At 42.5% G+C, this 20,208-nt stretch overlaps 2 protein-coding genes and 3 non-coding genes across 6 annotated transcripts; 3 read left to right on the top strand and 2 right to left on the bottom strand.

The window, feature by feature from the left end:
* The first annotated feature begins 2,566 nt into the window (after positions 1–2,566).
* Positions 2,567–4,307, top strand: LOC131671481 (luciferin sulfotransferase-like). Its single transcript, XM_058947939.1, has 5 exons — positions 2,567–2,829; positions 2,896–2,992; positions 3,419–3,723; positions 3,789–3,883; positions 3,953–4,307. The coding sequence occupies exons 1-5, from the start codon at positions 2,634–2,636 to the stop codon at positions 4,244–4,246; spliced, it is 987 nt and encodes a 328-aa protein (XP_058803922.1). The 5' UTR covers positions 2,567–2,633; the 3' UTR covers positions 4,247–4,307.
* Positions 4,308–5,021: 714 nt separating this feature from the next.
* On the top strand, positions 5,022–20,148 carry LOC131671467 (serine/arginine repetitive matrix protein 2-like). Of its 2 annotated transcripts, none has more exons than XM_058947908.1 (8): positions 5,022–5,348; positions 14,519–14,938; positions 15,004–15,392; positions 15,811–16,094; positions 16,312–16,655; positions 16,988–17,236; positions 18,196–18,424; positions 18,915–20,148. In XM_058947908.1, the coding sequence occupies exons 1-8, from the start codon at positions 5,314–5,316 to the stop codon at positions 19,173–19,175; spliced, it is 2,211 nt and encodes a 736-aa protein (XP_058803891.1). In that variant the 5' UTR covers positions 5,022–5,313; the 3' UTR covers positions 19,176–20,148. The 2 variants fall into 2 exon arrangements, with proteins under 2 accessions (XP_058803891.1, XP_058803892.1); XM_058947909.1 differs by having other exon boundaries at positions 14,522–14,938.
* Trnaa-ugc (transfer RNA alanine (anticodon UGC)) lies at positions 6,466–6,537 on the bottom strand. The gene has a single exon. It is a non-coding gene; the product is annotated as a tRNA-Ala (tRNA).
* On the bottom strand, positions 11,889–11,970 carry Trnal-aag (transfer RNA leucine (anticodon AAG)). The gene has a single exon. It is a non-coding gene; the product is annotated as a tRNA-Leu (tRNA).
* On the top strand, positions 17,576–17,648 carry Trnav-aac (transfer RNA valine (anticodon AAC)). Its single transcript has one exon. It is a non-coding gene; the product is annotated as a tRNA-Val (tRNA).
* Positions 20,149–20,208: the final 60 nt, after the last annotated feature.

The raw sequence follows: 20,208 nt of genomic DNA on the forward strand, positions 1-20,208 counted from the left end.
TAAATAAATTTATTCAGATCTTTTAATAAGTATGCGCATTGATACTTTATGTCCTTGTCTTGTCATTTGCAGATTTAATATTGCATTATTTAATATTTATGTTTATTTATTTACTTATTTATTTATTGCCAAAGTAATATACTCAAATTACATAATTGCAATAAATATACATATGCTTTACAAAAAAATTGTAATCTAATAGAGGAAATAGCTGTTCACTGGTCTGGACTATAATTAAAAACTTAAAACTAAAAGGAAAAAATGGTCATTTTCCTATTTCTTGCAAAAATTATATTTTCTACGGGGTCAAGTCTTGTCGGATAAGTAAGTTCAACTACACATATTACTCTATATTACAGGAGAATTGTTTGGTGTTGTAAAATTTAGTTACATTAGCGAAAAGCTAAAAACTATGTCATCAGCAACTACTAGGTTTTAGTATTTTTGTTGTAATTATAGTGAGTGAAACGAGTTCTTAAAAGATTTGTTTTCGTTTTGTATCTATTAAAACAGGATAGTGCTGTGTTATTGCCAAAATAGTTGATATCCCCGTAAGTCATCTTAATATAGTTTGAATGCTGGTTTGATTGCTCAGAGCAGATTCTGCTTTAGTCACTTTTGCCTCAATATTGTTTTCTATTATGTCAAAAACCGTTTTGATATAAGTGTATATTTTTCGATATTATTGTTGTAGATTCTCATTTACAATCTAAGGCTTTTGTAAATTATATTTGTTTAAAACCCTTGTGATAGGGTTTATTGTAGTCTTCCTGTTTTTTCTTAATTTTGTCGTTTTGTTGATTGAATAATTTCATAAATTTATTTATCGATTTGATTATATTTTGTTCGATACGTTGATGGCTTTTGATTGAAGTTTATAATTGTATAATGTTAATCTTGAGTGAGATCTATTGCGGTATAAGTTCACCTTTGATGTGCACGTTTAACAGTATTTTGTCTGGAAAATTTGTATGAATGAATTTCCGTTGAATTTTTTATCTAATAATTGTATAAGTTGTTTACAATTGAATTTACCTTCAATATTTATCGTATTGCTTCTATCTTGCAACTATCTTGAGTTCATTTGATAATATGTTAAAATGAGTAATAACTCTTATATAATTATTTTTAATGCTTATTTTCCTTATTCTTTTTGGGAGTTATGCACTGTCATATCTTACTGTTTTGTTTATATTATTTAATGTTTTCGATAGTTCTTATTATAAAGATTCGAAAGAGAAAGTTTGTTAAATGTGAAACTGATTTTTATCTGCTATAAAGTGGGTTTTATTTACTATTTGAAGTAATCTGGTCTGTTGTAGGTTTTTAAGCCTTTTGTTCTATCTGAATAAGCTCTTCGGATCCCCATGCATAATTATTCCGTAAAATATAACACTATATAATAGTGCATAGTAAATGATTCTTAATATTTCTCTACTCATAGCTTTTAATAATTTGTAGAATATAAAGATTAGATATTTTGTTTTCTTATACAAATTAATTAAATGAAATAACCCATTTCATGTTGCTGTCAATTGTCATACCTGGATATTTTATATTGTTTACTTGATTTATTCTTTTATGTTATATATTAATTTTCAAGTTTTTGGGTATACTATTGCAATTGTACCAAATTCTATATAAGCTATTTTGTCAATATTGAGTGATAATTTATTGAATGCTAACCAGTTACTATAATAATTTTCTCGTGTACATTCGTATTAGTTTGAATTTTCTCTGAATGAAATGATAGTTGCTATCATCTGCAAAAGAGAGGTGAATCATTAAATTTTAATTTATAGCTAAAAGAAATTTAATGATTCACCGTTATAATTATTAACAATGGAAAAGCGTTTTATTACGTAAAAGAGAATATATAATTTGGCTTATGAGTCGACAAAAATGAAGACTTGAAGATTATTATTATATTTTCTGCTCAATGAAGGCACCCATTAACTTTGTTAATAGAACTATTTCTCATGTGTTGTTACTGTCTCATAAATGAGGAAGTTATTTGTAACGTAGTAAAAATTATTTGAGATATATTATAGTTACTGTGCTACACTAATTGCAATCGTTTTGAAAATTTTATTATGTCCACAAAGTTACATGATTTTATTATTTCTTTGGTCTAGTAAATTAATAAAATGTTACGTTTTTGTAGACAATTTGGTACGAAGGCAATTTTTGAAGCAATACTGATATCGAAAAAAATCACCGAAGCTCATCAGAAATACATAAAATTACACTGTGCTAAATCGAGGAACAACCCCTCTGTGTAAAGTTTAGCGCTTGTTTTATCCGTGAAATTATACCAATTTAAACGCGGAAAAGTCGAAGGTCGCTCATCTAAACAATGGTTATGAAATGAAAAAAAGCCGGCGAACTCTTGGCCTCGTTGCAGTGCTCTTGAATCTTTATTACGCTCACATCGCTTATAGTATATAAGGATAAAGTCGGAGGACTGTGCAGTTCAGTTGAGTAATTCATTTTTCCGAGGGATTATCGACAGATTAGGGCGTACCACTATTGTTTGCTCAAGAAACCGCTCCGTTAATTCCGATAATTGGCTCGGGAATTTCTTTGTAGGCGCACTTGAATTTGATCGAAGTGTTGACAATCGTTATTAAAAAATGCCACCGCAGATTGCCACTGTCGACGACGATTTGAATCGTCTACTAAAAGAAAAATTCACCAGTGAGTTTCGCACGGGTTACATCAATGTCGATGGCGTTTGTTTACCAGAATATTATGCGGAATTTGCCGATGCCATTGAAAACATGCAAGTTTACGATGACGATATTTGGGTCTGCAGTTTTCCAAAAACTGGTAAATATTAGCGTATAATTCTTTTCTTCGATTCGGATACTAAACGACTTTACTTGAGATTAATAGGGACCACTTGGACGCAAGAGATGGTGTGGTGCATCGCTAATAATTTGGACTTTGAAGGAGCGAAAATTGTTTTGTCCGAGCGTTTTCCATTTCTCGAGTACGTATATTAATGAAATGATAATTGCTATATCGTCCCATTCACAAATTCGCAAAACGATTTATCGGCCAATTTCAGTGGATACGGGTTCGATGCGATCAGGCATAAACTTTTTTTAACGCGATATCCCACTGCAAAATTTTTAATTAACAAAGTTGAGTGAGAATTTTTTTCAAATTAATATGCTCGTCTTATCGAAAGAAACTCTAACTTATATTGTATTTCTTTTCGCGTTCAATGTTTTATTCCATACTGCACAAGTAAAAAAGTATCGACGTTCACGTATTTTTACATGAATTTCATTAGAAGCTATTTAAACAGCTTAAAATAACTTTACTGTGTACTTATATTTCTTTTCAAATTCACATGAAGTAAATACGAAACAAACAGCGGATACATCCATCAGAAACAATTGAAAAATTACAGCCATTCGCCACTGTTCGACTACCGCACGATAATCCCTCGCACACCGGGTCTCGAACTACTACCGGAATTGACGGCCAACAGCGTCGAGCACATCAACAAGTTAGCGAGACCGCGTTTCATCAAAACTCACCTGCCGTTCAACCTGTTGCCACGTCAAATCCGAACAGCGGAGAAACAGCCGAAGATCGTTTACGTGGCGCGGAACGCCAAGGACACCTGCATCTCCTACTTCCACCATTGCAAGCTGCTCGAGGGCTACCGCGGCGACTTCCTCGAGTTCTGCAGTCTGTTTCTCGGCGGCAAACGTGAGTTATCCGTCGAGTCCTCGATCAAATTCCATCGCCTTACTCGACAATTCGACTCGCTTCAGTTTGCTTCGGCCCGTTCTGGAATCACGTGCTGGCTTACTGGTCAGAGCGACAGCGGGACAATTTTCTCTTCATCAAGTACGAGGACATGAAACACGTACGCTGATAATTTACTTTGAAAACTGTTGTCGCTGTCAAGTCGTTCAACTTGATTTCCTTTTTTAAGGATCTGAGAGCCGTGATAAAACGAGTCGCCGATTTCTTAGGGAAGTCGTTGGCGCCATGCGAAATAGACATTTTAAAGAGACACCTGAGCTTCGAGAGCATGAAGGCGAACCCGGCCGTCAATTACGAGGAAGTCGTGGAGCTAAACAAGAAATACAAACTGATCGAGACGGATGGACAGTTCATGAGAAGCGGACAGCTAAATCAATGGAAGGGAACGATGTCGGACGACGTCATCGCAAAATTCGACAGCTGGACGGCTAAGAATTTGAAGTCCAGTGGGCTTCGTTTGTAGATTCTGTGTCGAATTCTTTTGCTAAAATTCATTATCTGTTTTAGTTTTAATCTTTTGTCAAATAAACGATAAATGTCTTTACAATGTTGCAAGCACTGCTGATACGTTGACCGGTGTGCATTTCACACGATGAAAACCGCATTTTTTCGTCGCGGTATAGCGAACGTCAATAGACCTGTCGACGAGGCGAGAAAGTTCGACCGGTTCGACCATTGCCGAGCTGTCAAAGTCTGCAGCTAAAAATTGCTCGCCAAGGCTTAGAACGCAGAACACTTGCCGTTGGTGTTGCCCAACCGTTGCAGCTTTCAGTGCGACCAATAAAGACATCACTGACTGCCAAACAGCGAAGCGCTATGTAAAACTTATGAATAAGTCTGCACTTGGTTTCTTTACAATGAAGCGAAGGCTTTGTACACTGTACCTGCAAAAGGTTGCGCAATGGTTTGGAAAACGAAGGAACTTTTCAGGAACGTCATCGTGTCGAATTTGACATTGACGAGCAACGCAACGCGCGAGTTTCGCACACCGAAGGCGCCTTGCGCAAAGTGCGATCCAACGAGCATCAGTGGAAGCTATAGCCTACCGTACAGCGACGAATCGCTGTCATATCGATCAGACTCGTTGCGCGTCGCTATCTCGCTGGCACGTGTGTGCACGTATGCGCGAGTGTGCCTGCACTTGGCAATGGCTTTGACGGCATTCGCTGGAAGCGCTCGCACGCGCGCTGATCGCTGATCCGCCGCCGAAATCGATCGGCAGAGGTGTTGCCGAGAGATGATCGGCAACGCGAGGCCGTGGAGAGCGCGGCGGCTGGTGGCGCGCAGGTGCCGGAACGACGAGAGCCGCGCCGCCGCCTCCCCCCCGCCGGTTCGGCGAGGCAATGGGCTGGCCGAGGAGCCCCCTTCATTAAAGTCTCGCTCAGTCGGGCAGTGGTGTGTAGTCGGCGCTTGGCGTTCGCCGGGAGGCGAGCGGCGGCCCAATCGAAGACAGAGCTGCGCGCGTAGGCTGCACGCAGCCGGCACTCCGGCCCGCGACCGAGCAGCAGCGGCAGCGGCGACGACGATGCGATGGCCGACGCGAGCGCAAATCGCTCCGCTGGAAGGTCAGTTTCGCCTTCGCTCGCGGATCTGCGACTGCCGGCCCCGACGGCCGAATGCGCCTCGTGTTTACTTTGCATTAATCGATACTTAACGTTCGCCGCACGCCACCCAGTGCACTGACTTTTTGAACGAGGCTTCTCCTGCACCTCCCAATCTCTCTCCCGCTCTTCTCTCTCTCTCCTCTACACGCGCAAATGGCAAAACATTCACTCGCAAGCACAGTTGGTATACGTTCCTTTCGTCTGGTCAGATACCAAGTGCTTGCGCTTGCAATGTCGCCTGTGCAACTACATTTACTTTCCCAACAAATTAAAGTTAAAGCCAAAGTAAGATGAGCAACGATCTAAGGAGACTTGCACAATGTCTTTAGCTATTGAAATAGTTAATTATTCATCGTCGCTTCACAAAGTTGTACGTATGAATGCCGATGGTCACATATCACCTCGAGCCTGTGCAAAATTCATCCACAGAGTTGGTTAAAATTAAAGCTGCCAATCGAACCCAGCAGTTGCCCAAGCCCAAAATGCAAATTGAAACCATATAGATAAACATTATTTGCCACTTGATACTGATTGGCAATAACTTGTTCTTGTAGCCCCAGTTCAAAGAAGGGATCGATTCTCCAATAACACGTGTTGCATGTTGCTTTGTAGATTAAATAACGTTGTTTCTTACCATCTAGTTATTCTGCTATAGTTAATTAAATAAATCACTGCGTAAGGGCATATTTGTCTTTAGCTTGAGTGCATTCATATTTTTCCTTGTCATTGCAGTGTCATCTTTTTTTACTTCACTTTACTCATCTACGAATTATTATTTTAAAACAAACATAGATAACTGCTAGTATTTAGGTATGTATAACTAATGATTGACAAGCTGTTATACATTTATTGCTAAACAATTTATTGTTATACATTGTTATTATTGCATTACAACAATAACAAATTATTAATCAGCATTAGTCAAATTGAATGAAAGATTATCCGGGATTAGTAATTATAATTTAGATCGAATAAATTGTACTTTAATATCGCCTTTTTTTATAACACTAAATTATATATAATTGACGGCAATAAAGTGCAAAGATCAAAAAGATTAAAAACCGCAACAACAAAAAATTGGAGATGCCGGGGATCGAACCCGGGACCTTTCACATGCAAAGCGAACGCTCTACCACTGAGCTACATCCCCGAGCGTTTTTCACAACTTTATACGCCATTCTGAGCTACCAACCCGCCAATTTCAAATATTTAAGTTATTATTAACTTTTGTTTCGTTCTGAATTACATTGAATATCAACCATTTAAGTTAGAATTGCATGGACATGTCCTTAATGTTACCAACGATGTGGTAATTGCGTTAAAATAATCCTAATTTATTTAAAAACAGTATTAAAAAATTATATAATTCATGAAAATAATAAAATCAATAGCAACATGGAATAAGTTTGAAAATATTCGTTTAGTAGCAAATTATAATTAAAGTCGCTTAGAATATGTGGTTTGATCTAACATAGTTTTGTATATATAATGTCTAAAGCTAAAATCAAAAGATTAAATACAATTGTAATTTTGAATCTTCCACACATTTGTAAGATAACAAAAAATGTCTTTATTTGCGAGAAAAAACTATCCTCTGCATAGCATTGATCAATCATACTGAGAACACACAGAAATGTGTGATAGATTTGTCGAACAATATTGCAACTACGTTCCTGACAGTTCACGTTTAAAAGAGTTTTCGTGCGGAAAAGAGTAGCAGTTATCGGTGATCTGATAAGAAGCGAATTGGCTTCGGTACAAGAGAAACATAGCTCATAAATTCGTGACAAAAGAAGTAGGACATAGCTCGACGTAAAGTAGTGAGCAGAGTTTTTTAGGCTGCCTCGTCATTCAATTCGGTGCAATGGTCAGTTTCACTCTCTGATCGCTCCTCAAAAATTATCCACGCCTTCGATTTTCACGCGTGCTTCCGAGCTTTCTACTTGATGATCTGTAAGTTCAGAGTAAATTAGTGTTCGACGATCGACATAAGCGTGTCCGTGTCGATCGCGAGTACCTATAATAATACTGTTGTGCGTCCAATCAATCGTAGGCATCTGCTTTATCGACGCTGAGTTGTGAACCAACTTTTGCCTCCAATTGTTATTAGTTGTTTGGTAATTGACAGGAAATTTAACATAGTATAGTTTAGTACTATGTTGCATAGTTTAGCTATCGTTCTTATCAATAAAATCGAACAAGTCCGTTCAAGGAGCAGCACTAATGAAATGGATCTGCACTATGATTATTTTCATTATCCACTTGCGAGTCGAAGCTTCCGACTGAAACGATCATTTGTTTAGGAGAAGCAAGTGGAGCGAGTAAACTTACCTGTAAATGTCCAATTAATAGCTACGAGGCCGCGCTGCAGGCTCCCGCTCAGCCTGAATTTGGAAACGATCGACGTAATATCTCAGCTCGGACTCGTTTACGTCGATTGTCGAAAAAGGCACAGTCTCGGCGGCGGAAACGCACTCGAGATTGAGGGCTGTAACTCGAGCCCAAACCTGTGCGCCAGCAATACCGGAAATTAAAAGCTGCAGATCTTGCGGATCGCTGGATCGAATATTCAGCGGCGCCCAAGCTTTTCCCCGCGAAATATCCAGCGAGCAGCGAAGAAAGCTCGCGCGTGACCCTAATCGCCTTAATTATTGTCGGAGGCGTCGCCGCTGAGATTCCCATCATCGCCCGTGCCTCTTTTGCTTTTCTTTCCGTTCGGCGCTGGGTGCGCCGCGGGCGCGAGCTTTCGTTAGGCCATCTAATTTATTTGCGCGGATGGACGAGCGCGCAGACACCTAATTTTCCGATTCGACGCGGCCTCGTAAAATTGTCGATCCGAGCAGCGGAGTTCCGGCCTTAGGCAGCGCCGCGACGTAACTCTGTCTTACGGCTCTGATGCGCTTCGCTCGTGCACCGCTGGAAACGGCCCCATTTTTCCGTTCGCCCAAATGCCGTTCTATCTACATTAGGTACCGGTATTTTCAAATGTTTCGATTGCATGAGATGCAATTATGCAGTTTTAAGCAACGTTTAGCTTTGAATCAAGTAAAATCTCCGTTAATAAAAATGCTTTTGTCATTGAATCAATCGATCCTTCACCAAGAACTTGCAATATTCAACACTTTTCAAAGTCTTAAACAATTAATAATACATCAGCGTATCACGTTTTGTAACATTTCGATTGCAACTGTTAGCAGGCGCACCATGGCGCTTTGCTTCATATTGTTGTTGCGGAAGACATCCGTAGAATTTAATCTTCCGATTAAATAATGCAGACACGTTTGTACGCGCGGTAGTTCTTAAAAACAGGAGCTCAGGCCTGCAGTAGCTACTTTGAAGCTACCATTGAAGCAAAAATTTACGTCTCACTCTGTTCGTATGATAATACAAACATTCAGCGGAAAGAAAGCAAACAGCATAACAATGAGCGCTGCACTTCGTACAACGTGCATCGTAAAAAGAAAGCGACCGCAGAAAATCTGTTGATGCCGTGGCAGTTCACTCAACTATAATCACAGCGTTACTCCGCAAAAAAAAAAAAAAAAAAAAGAAAAGAAAAAAAATCAACCAGAGCGACACTTGCAATTTAAACATAAAATTGGTAGTGCACGCGCAGTGTAAAACAGAGAAAATGCAAATTACTCAATCGTCCCCGCTTCCCTCCCAACGCAAACTTGCCGACTTGCCGAAGGCTTGGAAAGTAAAGGTCTGGAGAAAAAAACCGTGCGAGCACGTCGCAAGCTACAGCGTCTTTAAGAGCAAGCAGTGGAAAAATGCGCACGCGAGTTAGGAAAAGTTGCTTCTTATAGCCGAGGGATGATTCTTATGCAGAGTACTTGTCTTAAATTTTTTTTTTCTGTTTTGTCGTACTCGGACAGACGAAGTGAATTTGTGCGAGAAAACTTTTGCCGATTCCATTCCTTGATTTCTCTTCTTACTTTTTGCCATCTGCAATCTGAAACTGCGCGTAATAACTTTATGATCGAATCGGTTCGAAGGTCCAAAGGAACGATGACTTTTAAACTACAGTTAATAATTGGACGAGAAAACAATCGAGTGCTTGAAAAAAGAACGAAAACGGCGAAAATCCGTGGTGCTAACGACCGAACACGGGCACAGCACGAAAGTTGAAAGTGTATTGCAAGTGGTTGTGAGCGATATATAAGAAAGGGGAAGTTGGCGTGCGGCGGGCGCGATCCGTGTCGTAGAAATGCGTCAGATTGAATCGGGCCGGCGCGCGGCGGTATGTGTTTGTGCGGGGGGGAAGGGGGTGCGGCGGTACGAAAAAAATACACGGCGAAAGGCTCGTGAACGTAAGGTGGTCGTGGCGTTGCGTGGTGTGCGTGAGGGCCATTTATTCGCTCTCATGCAAATCGCGCGGCGCCATTGGACCGTAACTAGGTCACCGGGTCACTACACCCCACGATTCCTTTGTGTTTTCACATACCCTGTACACACAAGCAGACCGTTCGGATGCCCCTTCGAATTGTCCGAATCGCCGCTTAATTTGCGATAAGTTGGCGCTTCCTCGGCCATTACGTCCCACGTGAAAATGTCATCGGAGCAGTATCATCAGTTATTGCCGTCGCGAATGACATTGTCACGGTAGACGTAATATAATATAATATCGGTAGACGAAAGAGTAGCACGACTGCCAAGTGTGAGTGTAAAATCAATGAGAGCAACAAACACATACGTAGCGGCGTAACTAAACTAAAATTCAGTATCAAGGAGAAGCCTCGGTAACAGTCAAGCAGCACAACGCAAGTGCATTCTCATTGTTCGCAGCGTCACCTTGCTCACCTACCAAGGATACGTAATCTACACACAGCCGTCACCGTAAACCCATACAGCTTGGGCAAAGTTACGTTGCGTCGAAAGGCAACTTTGCGCGTCTGTACGATCGATGCGAGAAATTTTACGTGCTCGATTTTTATATACCGATGCGCCTCTGCCTCGCTTTTTCACAGTTTTAATTAAGCTAATGGCTCGTATCGACCGCAGCACTAACGTGTCTTTTCGTCGTGTCTGCCTTCTCCAACTCTCGCTCTGGCAGTCTTGGATTTCACGCGAACTGTACAGATTTGAATATCACTGATAACAGATCGCTCCGAAAATTCTTCTATATTTAGATCTTTAATAATATAAATACCAAGTTATTCCAGTAACAAGCCTTTTTCAGGCGGCTTTCGAATGCTCGTTTTCTTAAAATACCACTATTTTCGAGGATTGTGAAAAATATTGCCTTCGCGTTCAATAAAAAAACAAATTGTTACAACTTTGAAGAATATTGCCGTGTTATGATCGATATTTTATAAAACAAAAACGTAATAAATTAATTTACGAAGTTAAAACTGAAGTTTAGCAGACCTTTTTGTTAAAATGTGATTTTGTCAAAATATAAAAAAAGACGCAAACGCTAAACTTAACAACTAACAATGTAATACGCTCTTTTTATTTGACGTCTCAAACAAATCTGGCAAGTCCAGCCTGAAGTCGGAAAGAAAAACAAAGGTGAGAGCAAACAAAAGTGAACAAACACACACGAGAACATAGTTGGAACGAACTACTTTAATAAAACACGCTTGTGCTTAGTTGTTTTCGCGTAATCCAGAACATCGGCTTGTCGCTCGTAGGTCTGTCTCGCTAAACTTCCTTCCGCTCGGTTGAAGCTGCATTGTTCCGTAAAATTAAGGCAAGTGCATCGAAGGCGATCTACTAATCGATCGGATGGCTGAACAGTCATGAGCAGTAGTAACAACATTAGCTCAAATATCAGCTACTGAATGCGTGAGCACCTCCGCGCGATCGTTCTGTCATCTTGAAAGCCAACCACTCCAAAGAGTGGAAAAAGCCATCGGCATCCGTCGACCGTAATAAAAAAAATGCCGTAATAAAAGCGCACCCGAATAAAAAGCTCTTGTACTCGGGGCGCATATAACATTTTGGGCGCGTGTCGCAAGTAGGTCTCCTGAATAAATAAGTCGGTGTGCCGATAAGATCGGCCTGGGGATGGGGTGGAGGGGGAGAGGGGAGTCACAACGTCCAATCGGCTAAAGAGGTTAATTGATATTAGAGCGCCGATACTGGCTAATCTCGGAACGTAAGTCAAGATTTCCAGCGCGGTCGCGGGCGAGAGAGCCGTGCGTATATAGCCGTATATCTCGTATACGTGCTTGGCTATGCTAATCCGCGGCTATGGCGCCTCGTGATTTCCATTCATATATTTTTGCGCGCGCCCCATCGCCGACAGCCGCGGTCGCGCGCTCGAATCGCTCTTACAAGGGAACATCGCGTTGGCTTTAATCGCTCTCGACGGCCCGTGGCGTCGATTATCTCACCGCGCGCGAGATTGAATTTGACGCGCGAATGAGATTTCGATCGGACGTAATAGGCCTACGCGAGCTTGCCAAAAGCATTCTCAGCGGCTTCGAGGCTGCGGAGAAAAATCAAGGACGGAAGCCCAATCGAGACTGCGAAAAAGGAAAAGAAAACAAAACTTGGCAGCGGTGGGATTCGAACCCACGCCTCCGAAGAGACTGGTGCCTTAAACCAGCGCCTTAGACCGCTCGGCCACGCTACCTTCGCGCTCGTTCGATCTTAGATGTGGAGAACCTCCCAACGCCCGCTGTAGCGCGATGACGCTTCTCCGCCGCTGATGTTTTCAACGATGCTCACTTGTGTCTCACCGTCGCAGAGATCAAACGCAGCTTACGTATACGTCTGATGCCGATTAACGCGAGAATTTGCTTTTGACTCGTCAATCTGTTCAAATCTACGTAAATGATAATTTATACGGTTTGCGCGCGAAAGTCTGCAAAAAAAAAAAAATCGCTTCCACAATTGCCTCGTGTTAACTGGATAATTTTGATATTTCACAATTGTACTGCATTACTTTTATCGAGCTGATCGCGAGAAAGTCGCGTCGTCATTCCGTTCATTATTCGTAACGCGCGAATGCGTCAACGCCCCCGCAAGTAAAATCTCGAGCGGGGGCGCGCGTAAATCAAAGTCAGGCAGTTAGTTCGCTCGCGAAATTTCGGCAAAAGTTTGAAGCTCTCGTAAACGGATATGCTTAATATTCGTGCGCCAATTATGTCTGCAATGCGCCCGTGCTTTTCAAGAGGAATTCGAAAAGGAATCCGCGAGTGACGTGTGGACATCGACAAAACACACCTATACGCCGAGGGGTAAGCGAGCGTGTGGCGACGTCGTTCGTGCAGCGATACGCGCTAATAGACTCGGCGAGCGATCGCGGCTGATATATAAAAGCTCGCGGTCCATCGCACTGGCTGGTACGGGAGCGCCGGAAACGTCTTTTGTATCTATAAGGAACACGAAAAAAAACAGGAGGCTCTCGATGAGCGGCTCGTCCTTTTGTCATCCCGAGCACGAGACTCGTGCAACCGACTCGTTTGTCACGTTATCATGCCATACGACTATGATCCTCTGCGCGCAGTCAGTGCACGATATTGCTTTTAGTTTTGTTCTCTCGCTCGCGGCAGCAGGTTCAGATTTGCTCTTCTTTTTTTTCCTCTAGACTGCGCACGGATGGAGAACGTTTTGTTCGTAGTGGATCGATGGGCTGATAGGATTAACGGATACGGGAGGTACTTCCCGTACACGTATCAGAATAGGTTTCATGAAATATTGGGCTGTAAAAGGTGCAACAGCGCGGCGTTCGAATGCATCGGATTGACGTTCAGGCAAGTTTTGTCGATGATGCTTTTCTTACAGTCCCATCTTGGAAGATCGTCGCTGCATCGTGCGGTCAATATTGGCAATCGGCAGCACTGGTTTAGTAATGTCAAATGCGCCTTAGACCTCGGCGATAAACGCTCCGTAGACGTATAAGTTTTTGTCGCGCACCGACACTCGGGTACATCTCTCGTTTGGCGATAAAGGCGCTAAGAAGGCGTCGAGCGTGTAGAAATGAAAAGTGCAGCGAGCGCTCCACAGGGGCGCAAGCTGCATTCGCACAACCCCAATGGCAACGAGGCCGGGTCGAATTAAGTGCAATCGAATGCAAAAGCCATCCGGCGCGTTTATGCTCGCGCTGGGCCGCGCGAGGCTTGAAAAAGAGGAGAAAAGGCAAAGGCCCTCGCGCGCGCATAAATCGCCGATAAACACCGTAATTCTTTCGGAGCGAGAAGGCGCGAGGAGGATCGATGCGTGCTCGTCCCGTGCGTTCTCCGTGGCTCGGCGATGTGCACACGGGCTCTTCCCTCGCACGGGCAGCCGTGTGCACCGAGGGAGCTTGCGAGCCGCTTTCCGACGCGGAGGATTTTTAGTTGGCCGCGAGCGCTCGCAACCGGCACAACGCGCGTGCTCGCTGCCTGCAAAGTGAACGCTTGGCTGTCGGCACGGCGGTCTAGAGCTCATCACTCTTGTGAGTCGTTTGGGCTATCCATCTTTACAGGCTTGTCAATTGCGCTTTTACCCCTTTCACGTATTTTTATTTCATTCGTGTTTAGCTCACTTCACTCGACGATTCGTTCTTTTTGTCCCTCTAAGCTAAGTTCTGCTGCTAGTTTTTCTTACTACAAGTAACAATCTATTTTTAATATTTATGTAATTCATTGAATATTTTGGCTTCGTTTGTTACAACCGATTGAATGTTGAAGGCAGTCGATGAATATGTTCAGTATTTGGTGCGTGACTGTTACATTTATGAAATAACCTTACAAATTTTAGCTAATGAACACGAGTACAAGCTATTTGTTACAAGTACATACGTTTCTTCATCAAATATACAGTAAACTGGAATATTAAAAAACCCGTCACGAACGAAAATATTAAATTGAAAACGGAATGAAAATTTTTGAAATAAATACTGATATAGATAAGGATGACAGATATTAATATGTATTACGCTAACAATTTTTTTTAACGTAATAAAAATTGTATCAAAGTAAAATTTGTCGAAATTTTCGGATAAATGGTAAAGAACATAACTGCCCGGTCGAAATGTAAAAATGACACGTGAAACACAATGAGAACTAAAATGAAACGCTTGAACTTGGCAAAGTAAATTTGGTGCTGTCAAAATTAGAAAAGCAAAATGAAAGGATAAACATTGAAATAAAAGAAAAGCGTGTAAAATGACGAACTGCTGGTTGGTTTGGACGAAGAAGGAGGCGGCACAGAGCCTCTTCGGACAGCGAGCTAGCGGAGGGAGATGCCGGTGGTCGCTGGCAACAAAAATGGCTCCTGCACGAGGGCCTGGACGTGGACCAGCTAGCGCGCTACCGGCGCAGGAAGGTGCAGGGTCAGCCGCGCGACCACCTCGGCTGCAATGCCGAGCGCGAGCCTGACGAGGACGACGACGAGGACGAGGAGGACGCGCGCAAGCGGCTGGTCACCGAGTACAGGCTCGCCTTCCGCGGCAGCAGCGACGACGTCTTCCACGCGAGCAGCGAGGCACGGACCCCCCCGTCGCCGACGCGGCCCAGGCGCGACCGGGCTCCCTGCGGCGACAGCGACAAGGCCCAGAACGGGACCGCGATGGACTTGGCGGCGGACGTCGCGAGGAGGCCGGCGCCCGTGAGAAGGTGCAGCACCGCAACGGTGCAAGCGGCGAACCGGCACTCAACGGCTATTGTCCCTACCGTTGCAGACCGACCGCGCTGCGCAACGAGGGCGACTTCAGCTCGCGAACCGAGTACTCGGCCTTTTGCGCCTATCCGGGCCTGCACCGCTCGGAGTTGCGACGCCGCGGCACGTCGCTGCGCATGGAAGGCGAGTTCGACTCGCGAACCGAGAAGAACGACAAGTTCCTCGACTGGCCAGCCGAATTTCGCCGGCGACCCGAGCCGGCACGACTGCCCGCCAATTTGAGGTTGGAGGGCGAGCTGGAGACGAGCACCGAGTGCCACGAAAAGTACGTGCCGTTCGTCGGCGCTAGGAGGCCCGAAATTCTACGCCAGTCGGCGCACTTGAGACTCGAAGGTGATTCCAGCTGGACCCCCGAATATACCGATGTCTTCCGCGAGTACAACTTCGTTGGTGAGTTTTTCCAAAGACTTTTTTTAGGGCTTCCGTCGTTTGATCGGACTTTTAGTTTTGCTTTCTTCGTAAGAGTACTTTTGGACTTCGCGACTCATCTTGTCATTTCTTTTCGACGGCAATCAAATTCTAAATATGTACAAAAATGTTTTCTACATTAAACAATGCATTTTTGCGTTGCACAAGCGTAGATATTATTGACAAATCAAACTCAAAGGGTAATAATTTTATTATATAGATTCTTAATGCAATTCATCGCTTGCTTTTTCGATCGAACTAAACTTACCCGAGAATGCTGCTTCAAAGCCTTCGATTTGCAAATGAATGAATATTGTTATTTGACCGTTTTTTTTTAATTCCACCACCGATTAAATATTCATTGAAAATTCTCAGGAAAATCTTTTGTGACGTGTTCCAGAGCGCCAGCATCCTAAAATTCCGGAGGCAAATTTAAAGCCAGGTGGTGGATTTTACGAAAAGACCGAGGCGAAAGAGTTTTTCGCAAATCCGCGCGACAAGGAAGCCGAGTTGATGACTGAGCTTGCGAAAGGCGCTCAAGAGGAAGAAGAACGGAAGAAAAGAGAAGAGCACGAGGAGAAAAATCGCGCGAAACAAGAGGAAGAGATGAAACTATTAGTGTCTAAGTTGGAAGGTTTGCATGGTCCGCCTCTGGAGGTTCCGGAATACAAAGACGCTTATAAGGTATGCGATCAGAAACACATTGCGTTGCTTTAATCTTCTGAAAATAAGCTACACGCATCTATTATTATTTATTTATTTATTTTTTTTTTCACGAACAATCTGTCGTTGACTCTAAGATTTGTCGCAACAAATGCGAGTTGAAAACGTATTCTGACAGGGCAGAAAGGAACGTGAAAACAATATACACATATATCGATCGACATAACGGCAATTGCAGGACTTTCCACGAGAACGGCCGAAGCTTGCAAAACCGGAAGATGAAATAGGCCGAGCGGATGGTTCGAAAGTTCCGAGCGCAACAGCAAGTCCAAGGCGCTTCAAAACGAAAATCGATCAGGATCCAGAGTACAAATCCATCTATCTTGATTCAAGTCGCGAACGTCCTGTCTTTCATCGGCCGCCACTGTCGCTACGGTCGTCCAGCCGCAGCAGCTTTGCCAGAGAAAGAAGGGACTCGAGGCGATCGGATATTCAACCTGCGCTCAGTGAGATTAGGTCGCAATACGTGAGCTATGGTCAGGTGCCGAGGACAGAGACCATGAGAATGCCGGCTAATCTTAGGTGAGATTTATGCGAGACATTATTGTAGTCGACAGTCAATTCGCGATTCGAAATTCTTTCAACAAAACTTATTTTGGCAAGAGTTTCACGATGCTATCGGAAGAAAATGAAACAAATAATATTTTTGAATCTTGCGAGCTTATGCGAGAATTAAAAAATTTCACTTGAACGAAAGCTGTCGAACGATTATACAAATTATTTCCGACAAACGAGTGAAAACTTGGAACTCTGCTAGCTTCGCAAGGTTCAAGCGTCGAATATCATTAGAGCATATCTACACGGCGAGCCCTAAAATCAGTCCTATCGCCCGCGTGCGCACGTTCTATTCGAAGGCTCGAAGGTAATATGGACCTGGAACCGGAGTATCGCAACGCTTACCGTGACCACCACCAGCCACGTCGACGCAGTCGAGAGCGAAGTCTCAGCGAATCCAGACGCAACAATAACCATTGGCTAGACAACGATAATGGCGAATGTTTCGGCACGGTCAACGCTGCCGAAGACCAAGATGCGTTCCAGGTGCTGCATACGCGGGTCCACGAGGAGAGCGTTGTTGGCAAACCACCACCTGGGAACCGAAGGTCATTTTTCTTATAGACTTTTATTTCGATAAGTAGACTTATTCCACGGAATTTTAACCACACTGTCGAAGAAATTCATTGCTGAGTTCGATTTCAATTGGACAACTTGACGAAACTGCAAACTGCGAAATTATCGATCATTTAATCGAAAGGAGTAATTATTTTTCCACGTGCATTAGATCCCACACGCTACACGAAAAAACATCAGAAATTGTAATACTGCGCAAAACAGCAATACGTCCAGGCAATTGAACAAACTTCCGAAAAGATCTTTGAATGGAGATTGAGATTCGTGAGTCTACGTTCCTGACCTCCGCTAACACCGGGTGCTTTCAACTGGTTTCCGTGGTGTAGTGGTTATCACATCCGCCTAACACGCGGAAGGTCCCCGGTTCGATCCCGGGCGGAAACATTTTTTTTTATTTTTTCGCTATCGGTTCATTTGTGCTTTTACCTCGCAACGAACATAGCATCGACTCCTATCAACTCATCATAAAGTTAATTTACGCGAAAACATTTTATTACGCAATCGGTACTCTCATTATGCATGAATAACGAAAGAACTGTAGTATATGCATTTTACCAAGAATATATTGGCTAACTGGATTATGCGACTATTCAAATGTCAGACGCGCGTGATACTGGCGATTATTTGTCATTATTCATTATTTGAGAAAATGAAAATCTTATAGGTACGAAACAGCCGATTGAAATAACGACGAAAGTTAGATAAGCTCGGCACGCTCTCGTTCAAAGAAATAAATCGCAAGTGGCTCTCTTTCTCCAAAGACCAGCTGGAATTTGCATAAATTTGAATATGTAGAGCGCACTATAAACCGATGTACAACTTTATCATCGATTAGAGGGACGAGGAAAAGTGGCAGCACCGATGGCAAAGAGCGACAAGCAATGTGACGATCGCGCAAAGCTGATGATTGTTAAAAATAAAAACATTACAGGACTTCGAGGTGCTCGGTGGCACGCGGTTCGCTGCAGCCGGACGTTAGCCTGACGAGCGATCGATTGCCGCAGCTACGCAACCGCTCGCCGAGTCCTTCGTACCGCCTTCAGGTTAGCAATGTCGACGAGGAACCTCGCGGCTTTGGCCATCGGCTCAGACCTTCGCCTAGTCAGAGTTTACTCGTCCATACGTCCGATCACCGTCGCAGCCCCTCGCCCATTCAAGCGGTAAGATCTAATTGCGAAATTTCATCCTAAGAACGTTAACTCTAAGGGCTTTTTATCTCAACAATCCCGCCGGTGGGGCTAGCCAGTCTTCTTTTCATTACGTACAAATTTTTCATTTTCCAAATTTTTTCATAATCTAAGGTACTAGACATAAATCATGTCTCCTGATGATATCTCTTCTTCAGTCATTGAAGACTTAATGAAATGTTGCCAAAAGTAATTAATGAAATAGTACATTAGCTAACTAGTACGGGCGTAAGTAGATTGTTGTCTCGTGTGAGTTTGCTAGGAAAAGCACACGAAACGAAAATCTCTTTCCCAAGCACGTTAGCTGCGGTATTTTTCAAGACGACGCGTGGAATGCACGAATTTCCGCACGGCGCGTTGAAAAGAAGAATAAACAATGATTTGCTTTCGAGGGAGAACAATTACACGGCAATTGATCATTCGGATCTAAAACATTTGACGAAAACTTTTTGCCAAAAAACAGCCTGCCGAGCGCGCATACTCGCCAAGTTTCGCCCGAGAAAGTCCGAGCGTTCGATTGCAGCAGCAGCAATCATTCGTCGTGCTCGACAATCGCGATGACGACAATGAACCACCGAGGCGACGAAGAACCGATCACAACTTTAATCCTCGAGAAAGTCTGGCAAGCATCAGGACTAGCAATAGACACACAACGAGGCCGCGAAACAAGACGCCACCGAATTGGATGCCACCTTGGTACGATAGCAGTACAAGCACGATTTAAAGCGTTCGACAAGTGAAGTTGGCCGATGCCTTTCACGTAGTTGGAATGTTTTTCTCTAATTGAGGCGATGTAGCAAAACGTATGTAGGGCATCAAAGCTCGCTGCCGATAGATGCATTATAGATAAATCATTTGTTTTTCCATCGAAACAAAGTTTATCTAAGGTTCTGATAAATGAATTGTTCACGATCGAGAACCGTTGCGTTCGTTTATTTACTGTTGTTAAACATTTGAATATTGTTTTGCTCTGAGATTTATATCCGAGAAATAGTTACTTACGAACTAGTCATAGAATAGTTAACCATTTTATATTGTTGTTAAGAGATCTTATTTTTATCCACATTAAACTTTTTATATATATTACCCGCTTTTGATTGTTTCGAGTGTTGGTGTGGCAGAATAGTGTTCAAATTTCATTCTTTCCACTCGATTCTATAATATGTAAATAATAGGAGTATCAATGCCTTTATGTGTACAATGGGAACGTTGAAATAACAATAAATTATGAAAAATATGTAAGATTATGTATCTGCCAATGCAAACATTTTCGTAATAACGCAATATTCAGAAAAATTTAATATTCGTATACAAATACATTTAATAAGAAGCATACAACACGACGAATGTAGTTACTGCCGACTGATATATACTATTATCGATTAGTTGTAGTTGCCGAAAAATTCTTCAAAATAGTTCTTCCATACATATTTTTATCGAAATATTGGATAACTAAATTTTATTATACACAGATATTTTTCAACGATTGGCATTAGAACAATTAAATGTACGGTGTGGTTCGTTCGCGTGAAAAATTTTGTTTTTCTACTTATCATAAGTCCAATTAAAATTTCCTTTATAATATTGAAAAATGCATAATACGCATATGATCATGTTACTAAATTTGTATCGAAATTTAATACTAAATGCTATATGTAAAAGTAACTGTAAAATAATTTTGTAGAGAACTTAGACGAATAAAGGTAAAATATTATTACTCTTTAAAAAATTATCCTCTTACTACCGATCAATATCTG

The sequence above is a fragment of the Phymastichus coffea genome, unplaced genomic scaffold (genome assembly GCF_024137745.1).
Source record: "Phymastichus coffea isolate CEN01 unplaced genomic scaffold, Cenicafe_Pcof_1.1 PCOF00126, whole genome shotgun sequence".
Taxonomy (NCBI): domain Eukaryota; kingdom Metazoa; phylum Arthropoda; class Insecta; order Hymenoptera; family Eulophidae; genus Phymastichus; species Phymastichus coffea.

What these genes read in the sequence shown, in the direction of transcription:
- LOC131671481 (XM_058947939.1), top strand. Translation starts at nt 2,634, where the DNA reads ATGCCACCGCAGATTGCCACTGTCGACGACGATTTGAATCGTCTACTA. An exon ending in TCTGTTTCTCGGCGGCAAAC is followed by an intron (nt 3,724 to 3,788) that starts GTGAGTTATCCG and finishes GACTCGCTTCAG; the next exon opens with TTTGCTTCGGCCCGTTCTGG. An exon ending in AGTACGAGGACATGAAACAC is followed by an intron (nt 3,884 to 3,952) that starts GTACGCTGATAA and finishes TCCTTTTTTAAG; the next exon opens with GATCTGAGAGCCGTGATAAA.
- LOC131671467 (XM_058947908.1), top strand. Translation starts at nt 5,314, where the DNA reads ATGGCCGACGCGAGCGCAAATCGCTCCGCTGGAAG. An exon ending in AGGCCGGCGCCCGTGAGAAG is followed by an intron (nt 14,939 to 15,003) that starts GTGCAGCACCGC and finishes CTACCGTTGCAG; the next exon opens with ACCGACCGCGCTGCGCAACG. An exon ending in AATACAAAGACGCTTATAAG is followed by an intron (nt 16,095 to 16,311) that starts GTATGCGATCAG and finishes CGGCAATTGCAG; the next exon opens with GACTTTCCACGAGAACGGCC.